The sequence below is a fragment of the Telmatherina bonti genome (assembly GCF_933228915.1).
Source record: "Telmatherina bonti genome assembly, chromosome: 20".
Classification (NCBI taxonomy): domain Eukaryota; kingdom Metazoa; phylum Chordata; class Actinopteri; order Atheriniformes; family Telmatherinidae; genus Telmatherina; species Telmatherina bonti.
In genome coordinates this window covers 17442034-17458380 of record NC_136618.1, presented here as the reverse complement: position 1 = coordinate 17458380, position 16347 = coordinate 17442034, and the positions used below count along the sequence as shown (strand labels likewise).

The 16347-nt window shown below is 37.9% G+C and overlaps 1 protein-coding gene across 1 annotated transcript; it reads left to right on the top strand.

Moving 5' to 3' along the window:
* Positions 1 to 497: 497 nt before the first annotated feature.
* On the top strand, positions 498 to 16055 carry ccdc191 (coiled-coil domain containing 191; the record flags this gene model as incomplete). The annotated part of the gene is made up of 17 exons (XM_079259940.1): positions 498 to 560; positions 1212 to 1250; positions 1339 to 1474; positions 2742 to 2894; positions 3041 to 3219; positions 3368 to 3591; positions 4663 to 4807; positions 4920 to 5110; positions 5337 to 5586; positions 6351 to 6769; positions 8013 to 8104; positions 11062 to 11144; positions 11217 to 11318; positions 11430 to 11573; positions 13231 to 13383; positions 13722 to 13876; positions 15914 to 16055. 17 exons carry the CDS (start codon positions 498 to 500, stop codon positions 16053 to 16055), a joined length of 2670 nt encoding a protein of 889 aa, XP_079116066.1.
* Positions 16056 to 16347: the final 292 nt, after the last annotated feature.

Below are 16347 nucleotides of genomic sequence, written 5' to 3'. Positions count from 1 at the left end.
ACTTCCCCTTTTTTAAATAAGTAATCCTAACACAAACCTATTCCATTTTTTCCTTTTTAAAATAAATAGCACGATGCTTTTTAAAAACACACTGATTCTCATTTGAAGCTTTTCCCCGAAAGTTCAAGACTTTTAAAAGTCTATTAAATTAAAGTTACCAAAGTTACCATGGTTACTGTAGAGACACTGAAACTGTAGAGAGTGAGTAGTGGGACACGTAGTCCTGAGCGTCTTTATTTATGCAGCAATTGGTAAAGAAAAATGACTATATTACTTCATTACCCACAATTCTTTTTGAGCCGAATCGCTCATCGTACCTGTCGTGTTTTACCAGAGCCCTTTGTAGTGACATCTAAACGCATTTTGGCAGTTTAATCCTAAATAGTTCAATAATCTGCGTACATGAAGTTAGTGGGGTAGCAAAAAAGAAAAAAATGATGTAAGTTTGAATTCTAGTTTTTTTCAGTGGGCCTACTGTGGTATTGTAAAACGTGGGGATGACATTCCCAAGCCACAGTCCACAACTGTTCAAGTGGAGAAAACTCAGATCTGCACAAAAGGTAAGCTTGGATTAATGTCAAACAGGACAATTCTGTCATAACTGGATCATCATTACTCTTAGAAAACGTTTGTCTTTGTCTTCCCCCCCTAGCCACATATCAGATATAAGCTCATCAATGCAACTATATTTCAATTGTATATGTTTTTCCCTTCCGAGTTTTCCCCAGCTATATTAGATACATTTCCCAGAAAGTCTAATTATAAATAGTAAAAAAGTATTTATTTGCTTCTATAAAAGGGGGATAAGGACATAAATAAATGTATTTCTAGCTCATGAATGGTAGAGGTTAAATGTTATTCAGGTGTTTCTCTGCTACTTGCATGCTTGCAGCTGTACATGTCTGTAGCCTAAAAGTGATATAGCTGGATTGCTGCTGGTGATGCATTTTTGAAGTCTGGGAAATGATTTTCAAATAATCCACGGATTTAAGGCAATAGATCAGCTTTCCCGTGACATAATCCACACACATCAGGCCCTTGGCTCAGCTGCAATTTGCACACAGCATTTCGGGCTCAAGGTGTCACTGTGCTTGTCTCAGGATTTTCAAACAGGCTAAAGTGACCACGGGAACAGCATTTGTATTGCAGCTTTAGTCTTTCTTTCAAAAGGTAATAACACTCTCCTGAATTATTGTTCTTTTCCTAAACAGATGCATGAGAAGAATGGTGATATTGATCAGTGGAGAAAGGTGAGAAGAACATTATTTTAGTATTGCATATTTTTTGGGTACTTTTTTCACTGCACTCCAGATCTTTATCCATTTTTTTTTTCTTTAGCGAGTTGAGATGGCCTCCGAGTTTGCCGTTTCTGAGGTCTTTTCCCACAAAAAACATCATTCAGAACTCAGCAGACTAGCTGTGCCTTTGCAAAGCTCAGAGCAGCTAAGAGATCATGACGATGCCTACAGTGAAGGTAGGTCAAGCCATGAAAAAATGATAGATGTCTATATAGAATTGCAAATTGTCAGCAGGGACTAAAAGGTATGTAACCCTTTTGAATTTTCCAATATGATCATCATTTCTATATAAACATGACCTTTGATTTTTATTTTATTTTCTAGCACCTGTGCTAAAACTGGAATAGAAAACAAAGAAGCAAAATACAATTTATTTTATGTAAATCAACTATATAAATATGAAAGGGGGTATCAGTGTTTTCTTTCTCATTTTCTTAAAAATGGTGGGGGGGGGGGGGGGGGGGGGGGGGATCCCTTCTGAGAATAAAATTTAATAATATGACACCAGATTGGAAGAGATACATAATTTTTTGCACGTACTTGTATTATGTGCATGTAGGACAGTGATTGAGCTCTTACTGAAAATCTAATATTTATTTTAGGTTTTTTTTTGTTTCTTTATTGTAATAACCAACCCTGGTATTTAAGTTATTTCTTTCTATCTAACTGTTTTTATAGAATAAACACAAAATATTCTTTATCAAGAAAAAGATAGTTGTGATATTAATTAATGTTCCTTTTTTTAATTTTGTTTTTCTAAAAGTCTGTAGTATCACATCATACATCAGAGCTTCTTATAAGTGCAGTCAGATTCTCATTGCAGGGGGACTGTCTTTTCCTAGGTCCTGACAAATTCCCCTGTCAACCAGTCCTTAATCTCAACCATTTATCAGAGAGCCAGGTTTCCAATAGATCTGGCAAAGTTATAAACAATTTGTGTTTACTGTCTTATATCACAGAACAAACAAGGGAGCTTTTTGAGGATTCCAGAATAAAAAGGTTTTGCTTTTTCTTGCTGTTTTTTAATTCTCTAAAGAGTCTGGAATCTGCTAATCCACAGTCAGTTCAACTTTATAAATGGAGGAAATATATAAAACTGTTACCTCAAAGAAACCCACTGCACCTTATAAACTATTTTATCCCACGTTCATTAGTATTTATATCTATTTGTTAAATGGTACTGTAATAAAAGAAATGACTACTCACCAACAAATGGTTTGTTATAGATCACATGGAGAAACCAGAAGACTGTTGGGGGGAAAAATGTTTCATGGATAAATGAGACCAAATAATGTGAACTACCACAGTGGTAGTGTCATAAAGTGGTCCTGTTTTCTAGAATCAGGTCCAGCATAGTTTGTAATCACTGATAAAACAATGAATTACAAATTACATCGGCCCATTTCTTTTTAAAGAAAAACAAAAGGTGTTTTAATCTTCCAGCTCAGACTCTCCTGGGTGATTGGTTGAACAGTAAGTTACGAGTGGAGCTGGAGATGGAGGATGAGGATGACCTCATCTGCTCTGCTAAGAGATCACACCATGCTGCACAAGCTACTACCCAGCCTTCTGCCCTAACCTACAACAACTTTGACGGTATAATTATGAATTAGCTGCTTAATCTGAGCATAGTGTACTTGCTAGTTTCCCAGAGGATGATAAGCAATATAACTGTTCATTAAACAGTAATGTTTCTCTTTCACATTCTTTGTTGGAAAAAAAATTAAACAAAAAAAACTTAGATCTTTATAATTGCCTGGCTGAAGAGGAAGAAGAATCTGCTGTTAACAATTTCCTACAAGATCTAATGGAGCAAGAAGTACTGGACTCTAGGATGATGGAGGACCTTGAACTTGATGTTAGAGAAACAAAAAAGAGATTCAGAGACCCGTTCCTCACCATGGAAGCACGCCACCAGCAGGTATGCGACTTGCAAACATGTCCCATTCCTCATGTTGCTTGAGATCTATGAATGTTTTGAGTTAGTTTCTCTGAGTGAATCAGCTGCTGTGATGGACACTCGCGTTGTGTTCTCAGTCAACTCTAATTGCTACTGATTTCCACTGGAGGTGCGAGAGAACAGGGCGCGACGGGAAGCCGAGAGACAGAGGCGGCAGAGAAAGAAGGAGGCTCAGCGGGATGCCATAAAGGAAGCAAAGAGGAGGGAGAAAGAAGAGGAGATGAGGAAGAGGCAGGAGGAACGTAGGCAGGAAGAGATGGTGCAACAGGAGATGGTGAGACTGCGACGCCAGATGGAGGAGAGGAGAGGCCTGGAGCATCTAGTTCGACAGAGGTAGGGTGTTTGCAGTAAGAAATTGGTCTTATTCATGAAGAGCCTGTCATTCATTTATGTGACTGGGCAGGTTTTGATATGATATAGTCTGCTCTCAGACCAAATGCATAATTGTAACAGGTTTGCCGGTGATGTATGATTGAGGAACTGTTAATGAACAGGCCCCGTTTGTTGGCAGAGGCATGTCTGTGTCAACACAGATATACATCATTTAAACTCTGTAAATTAGAAATAATGTAACTTTCAACATAAACTATTTTGTGTGAAGAGTCACTGGCTATGAAGATACAATGAGAATTTTAGATTAAACAAAACTTTGTTTAAAATCACATGTCACCAAAACACTTTAGTAAGTAAATACTCTTTCTTGCAGTAAACACCAAGCACTTACAGTATGAACTTAATAATAATAATTTTTTTAAAAAAAGGTACTACCTTTCTTTTTTATGTATTACATTATAAAAACCAATGTGATTGAATTTGTCAAGTTGGATGAATGGATTGACATAATTTATTTCCCAAATTTCCATTAATATGGAGTTCATTACATACTTTTCCTGTCAGGTTAAGGGCCTGTTGCTGCAAAGGCTGGGAAGCTGTGCAAATTGTAATTAAAACATAATGCATGCAAATTAATTAAAGCTTGTATTTAATTAAACATAGTAAAAAAAAAAAAAAAAAAGCTATGGCCTTTTTTTCATAAACTGATTCCTACTCCATGTGCAGCTGCAGCCATTCTTTCAACAGCACTCTGACTGCAGGCAGGCCTGAAACCTTAAAAAAAAAATTACAAATGACTACAGAACTATGTTGTGTTAATATGTGCAGACAATTAGTATTGTCTTGCTGAAATAAAAAAAAACTATATGTAAATATGTTGCTCCAAAATCATGCAATAAATGTTAGTAAAGCATTCACATATTTGTAAGTCATTCAGGTCACATGTTGTAAAGTATCCCCATACATCACAGATGCGGGCTTTTGAATTGTTCATTAACAGTCTGGGTAGTCTTTGTGATTCCTCTTTATGAAACTTTTAGACTAAGACTTATCTGTTTGTTTCTTGTACAGAAAAAGAGAAAGAGCTGAAGTGCAGAGGGAGACCAGTGGCCTCCAGCCAGCACCAACCCTTTACATTAGGCACCCGCAGCAGGATACTGAGCGACTGCATCAAGAAAGCAAGATTCAAGCAAAAGTGTACATGAGCAACCTCAAGGTAGAGTATGTTCCAGTACTGTGTATTTATGGATTTCCCTACAATATGTTATCATGCAGATTCTTTTATTAGTAGTCCTGCATATGTGTATACATTTCTGTGCATGTTTTAGTGTCTGCAGAGACATTTCTCTGCATGGTATTCAGTGGCGATGGACCGAAAGCTATGCATGGATAAGGCGGTAGCCCTGTGTAACTGGAGGAGGCAGCTGAAAGCATGGCGAGCATGGCAAGCAGTGGTATGGGCAGAAAGAAAGCAGAGAGAGGTGGCAAGAACAGAGGAGATACTGCGGAAAGAAAACAGGCAGGAAGCAAAGATTGCTGATTTGAAAGAATCCTGTTGAAGTTGTCATTGTTTTCAACCAGCACGCAGCCATACATTTCCACTATATAACACACAACAAACATCCCAAATTAGACCGTTAATTAGAAATTTCTGTCGGCTACTTAATTGAGAATATCTATATTGTAAGTTATTGTGGGTGACCAACTGAAAAAAAACAAAACAATCTGATCTGTTTCTCATCCAGGCAACACCAGCTGGCTGTGGAAAGTGACCGAAGGCGATTGTTACGACGATGTCTGAATGAGTGGCATCTATGGAGTAGGGCGGAGAAGCAGCAATGGGAACACTCGGCGCAGCAGCAGGAAATCAAAAGCAAGATGGCTGCCTTACTCACTGCTGCATCTGCACGAAAACGTACAGTCACAGAAAGTCCCTCTGGTCAACCAATAACAGCCCCACTGGAGCCTCTGAGACAGTCTGAGACCACACTGAAGGTGAGAGAGGTGCACTCACAAACTCTCAGCAACAAAATAGTCGTTTCAATAACGCCTCCCAATGAAAACAACCTTATGAACCATATTTTACAAAATGACCTAAGGGGTCACAAGCATAACTAAAACATGAGCCCTACCTTAGACAGCCCATGCTGAAGCCTTAATAACTCAGCCAATGAATAAGTTTGGGATATCGTTTGAATAACATTACCCTCTTTTAACTTTGTCTTAGCATGCAGCAGTCTGAGCTCCTCTCAACTTGTCAGCTAAGATAACATTTTGATTTTTGAAATATTTAAAACTGTGGAGAGAGGATTGGAGGAATACCAGGAGAGCATAGAGCAAATGGGAAGATTTCTACATTAAGTGTAACCCTGTAGACAACCTGAACCTTTAGCCATTTTCACTGTCCTGCTCTTTGTCATTGCACTTCCTTGTTAACTCTATTGTAAGTCTCCATAGATGGCGAAAAGCTCCCAAATGAAGCACAGGAAGGAATCAAGGGACTAAAGAAACAGGAAACAAAGTTAAAGTTGCACAAGTTCATGGTTAATAGGTCAAGAAAGAGACTATGCTTTCAAAAAGGCCTCTGTTACTTACATAACAGATATACTAGATTGCAACAAAGTCTTATTAAAGTACATAAAGATTCTTAGATTAACTTCCTCTGTGTACCTTTCCTGACACTCTGCAGACTTGATTGACTTTGATTTTTTCCTGTGTCTAATCACATCTTCCCTGGTGTGTTATTTGCTCTTTACAAGAAACACCAAAGGTCAAGCGATTTAGCCCTTGACAACTCTGCAGTGCATCAGGACAAGACTTCAGTGGATACCGTGTCCCGGCCCTTTCAGCCATGGCAGGTGACCCGATCCCACACAGTGCCTACAGCCGCACAGCTCCAAGAAGCACGTCAGAGAATAGAGCGTGGAGTCCTCACCAATTCAAAAGGAAGGGCGTCGACGGGCAGCCAGTTTGCAAACAGACACACTATCCAGCAGCAGATCATCACACAGCAGAGAAAGCTGCTGAAGGAGCAGCAGGAGCAAATTGCCCGGCTGAAGGAGAAGCAGAACATTATGGGTTTGGAGCTGGAAATGGAGAAAACTGCACAGCTTACCCAACTATCAGTGCTAGAAGGCTTCAGACCAAAGAGCCACAACTTTAACCGGAGGGAGCAGAGGTAAGCTCTCTGTACACGATAAAAAATTGAAGCCACCGAAAATCATCTTAAAAGTAGCAGGAGTAAATGGACTGATTTTTGAATCTGTGTTACCTCACAGCCACCTAATCATGAAAGTAGCTTTTAGGGTTTGGCTGTTACATAAGGCACCCTTTATTAAGACATGAAAAGTTATAACACACTTCTCTCCTTCCAATTGGATAATAAATCATTTACAACAGCTTGATTGATTACTTTCATGCCAGAATTAAACTCTCTGGCTTAAATTTTCTCAGACTGTAAAAACCCTTCTCACATTCTGAAATCCATCATGTCCCTGATAGAAAGGTTAAAAGTCATCACTTCTTAACATGTTAAAATATGAGGATGAGTTTAAAAGGTGTTAAGCCAGTCTTTGTGAGTCAAATCACAATAATCCATTAAACTGGCAGTTTTAAATGTAAATAGTTGCAAAAGACAACATCGCATCACTCAGATGTTCTGCAGGAGTCTCCCACAAAGTCACAGGTTAGAACATTTGTTTAGTCTGCTTAACAGATATATGCGTGAGAATAAAGAGAGCTGATGGATGGATGCAGGGAGGGTGGTCATATTTATGCTGCACTATGCAGAAATATAAGATATGTTTTGTTTTGTTTGAACATTTTTTGTTTTTTTTTGTTTTCTCAACAAGGACATGTTCATATGAATAGTTCTGAAACGCCACAGACATACTTGCGCAAAGCAAAAGTATGTGCAAGGACTGTTAAATGCATTACTAATGAAGACTAATATATCCACTGAAATTAAGAGAAGAAGCTTTGGGTGAAAAGGCTAATTGTAATAACGAAATTGAATATGCAAACTAGCCCATATCTAATTAAGTATGCACAGATTTGCATAATTGTCTATTTCACAATGGCTATAAAAAAAAGATTAATTAGGGTTGCAACCATTCTCTATTAAATTTTTTTTTTTTTTAATACATAAAAAAAGTTTTTTTTAAGGGGCACAATTATTTATAAATTGTGCTTTCTGATTTATTTAAAATGATTACTTATTTATTCATGTGATTATAGCTGTAAAACAATTTCCAATTATAACTTAACCATATTTGCATCATTATGAGCAGTCTGATGTCATTTTGTTTGCCTTTCATAAACACCCCTGTGAATAAAGTTTATCATGTGAGGCTCAGGTTGATGCAAACGTGCAGAAATACGACAGGGTGTTGTTTTTATGCTTGTGATCATCACTTTTCCAGAGTACCAAGGGCTGCTGGGGAGCCTTACAGTCAAACAGCACCTTCAGGGACAACTGTCCCAAGGCAGAAAAGCTCCCATCCCATTATCACAGGTCAGTCTAAATGCTCCATCAGTCTGCAATATAACACCAGAGTATGCACAGTATGAGCCTAGGCAGAAACTGCTGGGATGCTTAGGGATCGATTCTAATAGATCACATTTTTTATAGTTATGTAGTTGAAAAATATTTTCAGATATACATGTCGTCAATAGATTTTCTTGTAGCTTGTCAAAATAAGATCTTTTAAGCTAAATGTCCAAAGGAACTAAACTATGCTCAGTAAATCCAAACCATCTAACGGGTGACCGTAAAAGCTTTGGCATAATCGGCAGGCTCTAAACGATTCTTGTGGACATCGAGAAACTTTTACCTATTTGATCATAGTTCCTGCCATTCATTTTTTTTACTATGTTTTCCAGCTCTGTAATGCTTGCATATCGGTCTGGTGTCGTTGCTGGCATTTTTTACTTTTCAGGCATTATCTTGTAATGTTTAATGTGTACTTCAGATCAATGTCATGTCAAATAGCCCCCAAACCTTTACATCAAACATGGTTTTCTGACACTGAGCGAAACCCTTCTCTCTCTTCAGTGCCTTAGTAATCTTTTGATTTCATCATTCCTTTGGAACAGCCGATGCCTTTGGAGACAGTGGAGTAGCTGCTGTGTCGCTGCAGCTGTGTAATTTTCAACCTAAATTGATGTATATTCAATCTCAGTTCCAGTTCATTATGATGTCAAAGAAAACTTGAGCAAATGCATTAAACTCCTACGCTCCTCAGCTGGCTGCATTTTCACTAGAAAAAAATGTTTTTTCTATTTTCAGTGTCTCCTTTTAATCCACCCCTGGGCTGGTTCTCTTCTCTAAATTCAGCAGTCAGTGTGTGTTAACCCAAACAAAATGACTGACTTTATGCACCATACTTTTACCACCACTACTTCCCCTATCAACCTCTGTTTATCTGTCTCAGAGTCCCACCTGCCTTCATATGGAACAGATCATTCAGTATTTTGCATGACTAGATTAAGCAGGGCTACATGGTGGTTTAGCAGGAGTTTGCATGTTCTCTACGGGTACTCCAGCTTCCTCCAGAGACACTAAGATCTCCCTAGGACTAACTGGTTGTTTGTCTCTCTGCATTGGCCCTCCAATGGACTGGCGACCTGTCCTGGATATACCCTGCCTCTTGCCTGCTAATTCCTGGAATAGACTACCCATTCTCCCGCAACCCTGAATTGGACTAAGCGGTTTGGAAAATGTATGGATGGAGATTAAGCAGTTTAATTTACAGCTGCATAAATTTGACATCAGTAATACTCCCTCACAGTCTGTTGGAAAGCAAAGTCATGCTCCATGCCAAACTATCTCCATCTTTTATTGCTTCTTCCTGGGAAAATCCCATCAATCCTTTGATTTTCCTGCATGGATGTGGACAAGAGAAACCAGCTTGGGACATATTTTCTCTTGCAGCTCTAATCTGACCATACAGCTTTCCCCAGCACTTCCATGTTCAATACATACAATACATACAGATAAAAAATAATAATAATATCTTAAGTTATAAAAACTTCACACTTCCTGTAATAGACAATGACATACAGTGTGCTAATATGACAGTGTGCCAATATTCAGTATTTTGTTAATCAGCAGACAATGGAGCGCCGCACTAAAATATGCATCAGTTGGCAAATCTGCATGAATATATTATTCATCTCAAATAACTCAAGAGTTCAGATAATTTACTGTGACATTCTGCACAGACTATATATCTGTACCTACAAAAAGTGTCAAAAGCTTACGCAAACAGCATTTCTTGTATTCAGTCTCCCACCATTTCTCATGCGGCAAGGCTCTGCACAACAGTTCTAATCGGCTGTAATGAAAGAGCAATATCTTCCATCTTGACATCCTACACTCCCCCTCCATCTGTCTTTTGGGTGACCTTTCTATAGCCATAATCCCAAAGCATCGGCAAATAGTAATAATAGAAGAGCATGTTACTGAATTGGCAACAAAGGATTTAAGCTCTCTGTTAAACCACTGACTCAGACTGTTAACAGACCATGCAAACTTACATTTCAGGTCCAGAAGGAGTAAGAATTTTCTCCTGGTCTCCTGCAGTGCATGAAATACTGACTTTCCTTTCATTAACACACAGCTTTTCTTCGAAGACTTAGACTTTTCTCTGGACTAAAATCCCCACACACAACATTTATAACCTTACTTAATAATAAAAAGTTAAAAATGGTTTGGTTTTGGTTTTTCTTCCTAGCTTTTTTTTTTTATATATATATATAAACTCTTTAAATTTATGGATAACATTTCTTCTAGTGCTCCTTTTGGTGTCTTTTCTCCATAAAAATATCCTTGAAAGAAAATGATTTATCTGTGTGCATTACTCTCACAACCTCCACCCCGCTTCTTTCAACAACAGTGTCCTTCATGGTCTTTACTCATCAAGTGTTATTTGGTGCAGTTTGCAGCATATGGTACAGTCTGAAAGCACCATTGCAGATTGCTACAGATCAGCCTGAAGCTTTAGAGATGTCTTGCACAGATTTTTTTTTTTTTTTTCAACAAACTGAAAGAACTTTCAGATTCATCTGGTTAAATTTCCCTTCAGTAAAGAATCCATTCTGGGATTAGGTTACTTCTTGGGAACATTACTAACCTTTCAAACATGGATTTCACGATCTTTGGTTACTACCTTGTGGGCATTGGAATGATGTATTTTGATAAGAGGGATTCTGAGAAGCTCAAAAAGCTTATTTTTCTGCTTGTCATCTACATCATCATTAAAAGGTAAATTGGGTTAATTTAAAAAGTGAACATTTTATTCTTTATATCTGTACATCATGGCTTTGTGTTCAATTTATTCATCCTTAACTTCTTGCTGCAAGTCCAGAATTTGATGTGCAAATCATAGAAAAACCTGCTCCTATCCACACCTGAGATTACTGTGAAAGAAAGCTTTGCCCTCAGCTCAACCCCTTCTTGTTTGTCTAAAGCCATGGAGGCTCGTGCACATCAACGCGCAGAGCGAAGGAAGCAGGTTGAGGAACTCAAGAGAAAGAAAGAAGAGGAAAAACTGGTAAGTAAGTTCTGTATAATTGTTCAGAGACTTCCAAACATTAACAATAAAGGTAACTTAGAAATATCTCAGGCTGAATTGAAAGCTTTTGAGGAGCAGAGGCAGAGGGAGGAAGAAGAAGAGAAGCGCAAGGCTGCAGAAAAGCGGAGAGAGGAGAAGAGGCTGGAAAGAGAGGTGAGGTGTACCTTACATTTTATTGATATTCACAGAAAAGTCAATACATGACACATGCAGTCACGCCAGTGACACGGAAGACTTAAAAAATGTCACCTTATGTCAGTGCAGAGGGAAGAGGAAAAACAGAGACAACAGAAAAGGCAGCAGGAGCTCATGAAACTGGCCTGTCAACACTACCGCAAAACCTTGTTGCTACGGCGAGGCCTGGCTCCTTGGAAACATCTGATTCAGTTCAGACATGCCAACATGGAGGTAAGTTACCTGTCCAGTTCATTACAGCTGCCAGCATACAGTGACATACAGAGTCAGTCCACCGACTTTTGACTGTAAGCAGCGTAACATTTGTGAAGACATTTGTGCAAAGATCGCCTTAAACTGTGCATCACTGCTGACATACAAACTACACATATGAATAAAAACAAAGGAGGAAACTTTTGATCTCCAGCTTTAAGTGTGGCTCAAAAACCCACAATTCCAGATATACACCATTGGTTTGTAAAATAAAAGGTACTTTCTCATTTGCCTGCTTGCTTGGACACAGCCACGAAATGATACATATTGTCACATATTTAAGGAGCTCGTATTATCCTTCTTGTGCCTTTTTCTTCTTTAAACAGGTGACGGAACTTTGCATAAAATTAGTATGCAAAGCAACCAAGTCCAAACCATACATACCTTTTCAGGGAAATTCAAGCCTGAAATAGCTGATAGGTGAAAAGTCAGGGGGGCTGCAACATAAGACAAAGATGAAATGAAAAAGTATGACTTTGAGTTTCTATGATTTCATTTCTTATCAGTTTTTATTATTTAGGCAGCTGGTAGCTTCTATGAAAATCTGCAGTGGTGTGGAACAATCATGAGCTGCTTTGTCATTATGGAAAACACTTTCTAATGTGACTATGAGTAAAGATAAGCTCTTAAAGGATGGATGTCATTTTCTAGCACAAGACTGGCTCATAATGCCCCTGGAAGTCAGCCTTGTGTAAATGCATAAACTTTGATGTGATGAAATTTGGCCTTATAAATCAGTTTTAAAGTATTTGTTTACATTTGTGCTTACATGCAGTTTTGGGAAAGAAACTGCACATTGTATGATTTATCTTGCCCCTGGGTATCTTGCATGTCATATGTTTTTGATTAAGCAGCTGACCAATCAGAGCAGACTTAGCTTATTTTGGATTGGCTTCTAGACAATTTAATCCATTGGAAATTGAAAGTAACTGTTCTGTAGCTTAAAATGCCATTTTTTTAATCGAATAAATGAATATTTAAACAATATAGAATTTAAAATTTAGATTATTAAATTTATCAACCTTTTCATTTATGTATTCACTTATTAATATATTAGATTCTACGACTATTTTTGCACATAAGTACTGATTTCTACATTTTTTATGTTTTACTTTTATTTATTGTATTTAATTAAAATGTTTACTTATTTATGCATTAATTTATTTATTTATGGGGTTCTTTGCTTTGTTGTTAATGGCAGGTGTCTATTATCAGTCTAAAGCTGGTTTATTAAATTTAAAATAATAAAAAATAAAATAAAGAAAAAGTAAATCTGACAAATAAATTCTTAATAAATGTATAATAAAAAAGTATCACATAGTACATGTTTTTTATTCACAAGAAAAATTTTCTTACATCTTTGACAGGCCAACAAGTGGGATTTATGAGTACAGTTGAACAAAAAGTAAAGAAAATGTATAAAGTATTGAAAATGCACATCTACACCACTCTATGAAACACCTGTAGCATTTTGGATATTCACACATAAAGCAAAGAAACCATGCAGCGCTTATATGTTTCACAGGAAGAGGTGCTTTTTCATTCCACATACTCCATTGTTTCTACCTGGCACATATGAATGAGTTTTTCTTCTTTTATTCCTCTCACTCCCCACCAGCTGGCCAAGAGTCATCACAATCTCCTCCTCCTGAGGCGGTGTGTTCTGAGATGGCAGCAATCAGCAAGAGAGTCCCTGTCGAAGAAAGAGGCTTTAGCTGACCAACTGCACCGGCACTTTTTGCTTAGACGGAGCTTAAGCTGCTGGAAGAAAGTGCGTACAAACCTGCATACATGCAAACTCTAGCTATTCCATCAGAAATTGCTCAGCAACACCTTTTCCTAATTTCTTCTATTATTGATTCTTGCTTTCAGGTGTTCAAACTTAATGTTAAACAAAATGTTTTGACCAATCTCCATTTTATTTCCAGTCTAAGCAAAGGCCTTTGTCATTAACTCACTGCATAACTTGTGATTTTTACCACAGAAAGATGAGTCAGAAGCCAAATCGCAGCAGTTTTTCATCTTCTAATATATTCATACTAAATTTACTGCTTACTAATGACCCACTTTCACAATGCCCTTGTCCCTAAGTGATGTGGTTTATTTCAGCTGAGAGACATGTGGATGATCCAGGAAGAGCGAGCCGAGCGTTTTTATCGTAGACGTACTCTGAGGAGGTTTCTGCTGGCACTACTCGACCATGTAACCGAGAAGAGGCTAGTAGAGTGGGACCGTCAGGAGCTGGCTCATGAGCACAATAACAGGTCAGCTACCCCTGACTTTGCCATATGTTCACTGTATGGCTGAAGTAATATGACACTGGCAGGTGTTATATTAAATTTAACAACCTGTTCAACTGAAAATGCATTTTAAGATGCAATATCAGCTGAAATTTTGCCAGAATTGGCTATCCTTTCAGACCTTTACGACAAACATTCATTTAATGTAAGGACTTCAAAGGTCTATTTTGTTGAAAGTGTAATTATGTCGAGATAATCACCAGCTGATCTTTAAGTAGATTTGCAAGCTGTTAGCTCAGTTTTTCGATCAGAACCACAGTAATTGTTCATTCTTTGCATCATTAGAGTTTTAGTTTGCTAGATATCTGCTCATGGATGGATTAGACATCTGATCCCTCATTTATCCCACCATGATGCTTAACATTGACTGAAAAAGATCTAATCACACAGATAAACCGGGGGGGGGGGGGGGGAGTTACCACTTGAATTCAACTAAGCAAATAGGTAGGAGCCTCCTAATGGATAATTGCTGTGTGGACAATTATCTTTCAGCTGACTGCATGTTATTTACCTCGACTGATAAAGATATTAATTTGTTTGGTCAAATCACTGGCATGTATGAAGCACTTAAAACATCTAAGGAGGTTGCAGAAATCATTCAAATTGGGTTAAGAACGTTCTGGTGCATTATTTAAAACTGGAAGGATAGTGAGAAAAAATGTTGTCAGACAAAAAAAATCCTAAAAGATTTGGTGAAATCATATCAAAGAAAAACAACAGTAGAACTCAAGGCTATGTTTATTAGTGAAAGTAAAAGCATTTTTACATGCATAATGTGAAGGGAATTCAGTTCATTTAAACTGAACAGCCGTGTAGCCATAAAAAATAGTAAGGGAAACTAGAGAAAAAGGCTCTAATTTTCTAGGGAGCATAAAACAATGGCTAGGTCTAGAGTCAACATGCAGTTCAGCAGACTACCTGAATATACTGAAAAACCAGGTTATCCTATCAGTGGATTTTTTTTTTTTTTCTTCCCTAATGGCACATCCAAAATTCCAGGATGACTATGCCAGAATTCATCGGGCTCAAACTGGGAAAGAGTTTTTCAGGGAGCATTAGACATCACCATCACACATGGATTGGCCACCACAGATTCCAGGACTCAACCCTGCTGAGACTGTTTGGGTTGTGCTGGAGAAGGAATTGTGCAGGGGTCAAACTCTCCCATCATCAATAAAAGATCTAGAAAGTCACATTTTACCGTCTAAGTTTCACAATATAAGTTCCAAACCAATCTGACATTCATTTCAGCCATATTCTTAATAAGATAATTGTAACACCTTATTTTTCTCACTGTCATTATTCCTGTGGCTTCAAGTTGAAGGTCAGTCCTTCACCATAAGATAAGAAGTTGCTGTTATGCAGTTCCACTTTGACCTACACTGCATTTATTTTTAAAATTGATAAGTCCCAACTTGAGGACAGTTGCACTCACTCACAGAGCACCACCTAGTAGTGAAGTGGAGTCACCCCAATATCCCAGATGTGTGTCGCAACATGTGGTCGCAACCAAAGCCAGAGTTCACCAATGTACGGAAGCCATTCATGGCTTCTTGCTGCTTTATTTATAAATTTTAAATTATGACCAGATCTTGGAAGTAGAGGAAAAGACAGATTTCCTATTCAGGAAAGGTCAAATTTGGTGACACCTAAAATATTTAGAAGATATTAATTTTAAAACAAGCATTACATATGCAATACATGTTATGAAACCTACAAATGATATTTTATGGTTTCTGTTTAACAACTGTAGGTAGAAATATTTATTTCTATCTCTGCCGATACCACAACATATTAATAAACTTCACCTGTCAGGTGAGATGTGCTGAATGACCACAGGCTACAGGTGAATTCCCACTGGCTGCCCAGCTGCCACTGTCAACAAGCCCCAAATAACATGTGAAAACTAATTAGATGTCTTCAAGCTAGGTCTCTATAATCCAGTTTGTTATTGCTCACTTGCTCTTTTCCCGTCTGTCCTTCCATCTGTTTGCATTCCAGACAGGTGTTACGGCGATGTTTCCTGGCCTGGAGGAATCTTCCATGTGTGCAACGCAAGGAAAGGGAGAGGGATGGGCGGCGTGAGAAGCTGATCCGGAAAGTGGTGGCAGTTTTGCCTGATTTCTGCCCCCAACCACTGTAAAGCCTCTGGGAGAAACAGTTGGTGAGGGTGACAAACTGCAAACCCACAAAGGTAAATCAACACAAATATCAGCACTACTACAATAAGGACAAATAAGGTTTTCCTTTTTAATTTAATAAAAATAAATAAAATCCATCCTGTAAAAAAAAAGGAAAACACATGAAGACAATGGTATCAATACAATTAATATGAAACAAAGAAAACATCTTATTTTATTAAAAGGGCTAACAAGTAATGACTGTTAAAAATCTGATTTCTCAAGCTGATGTTAAAAGTCTACTACTTCATCTTA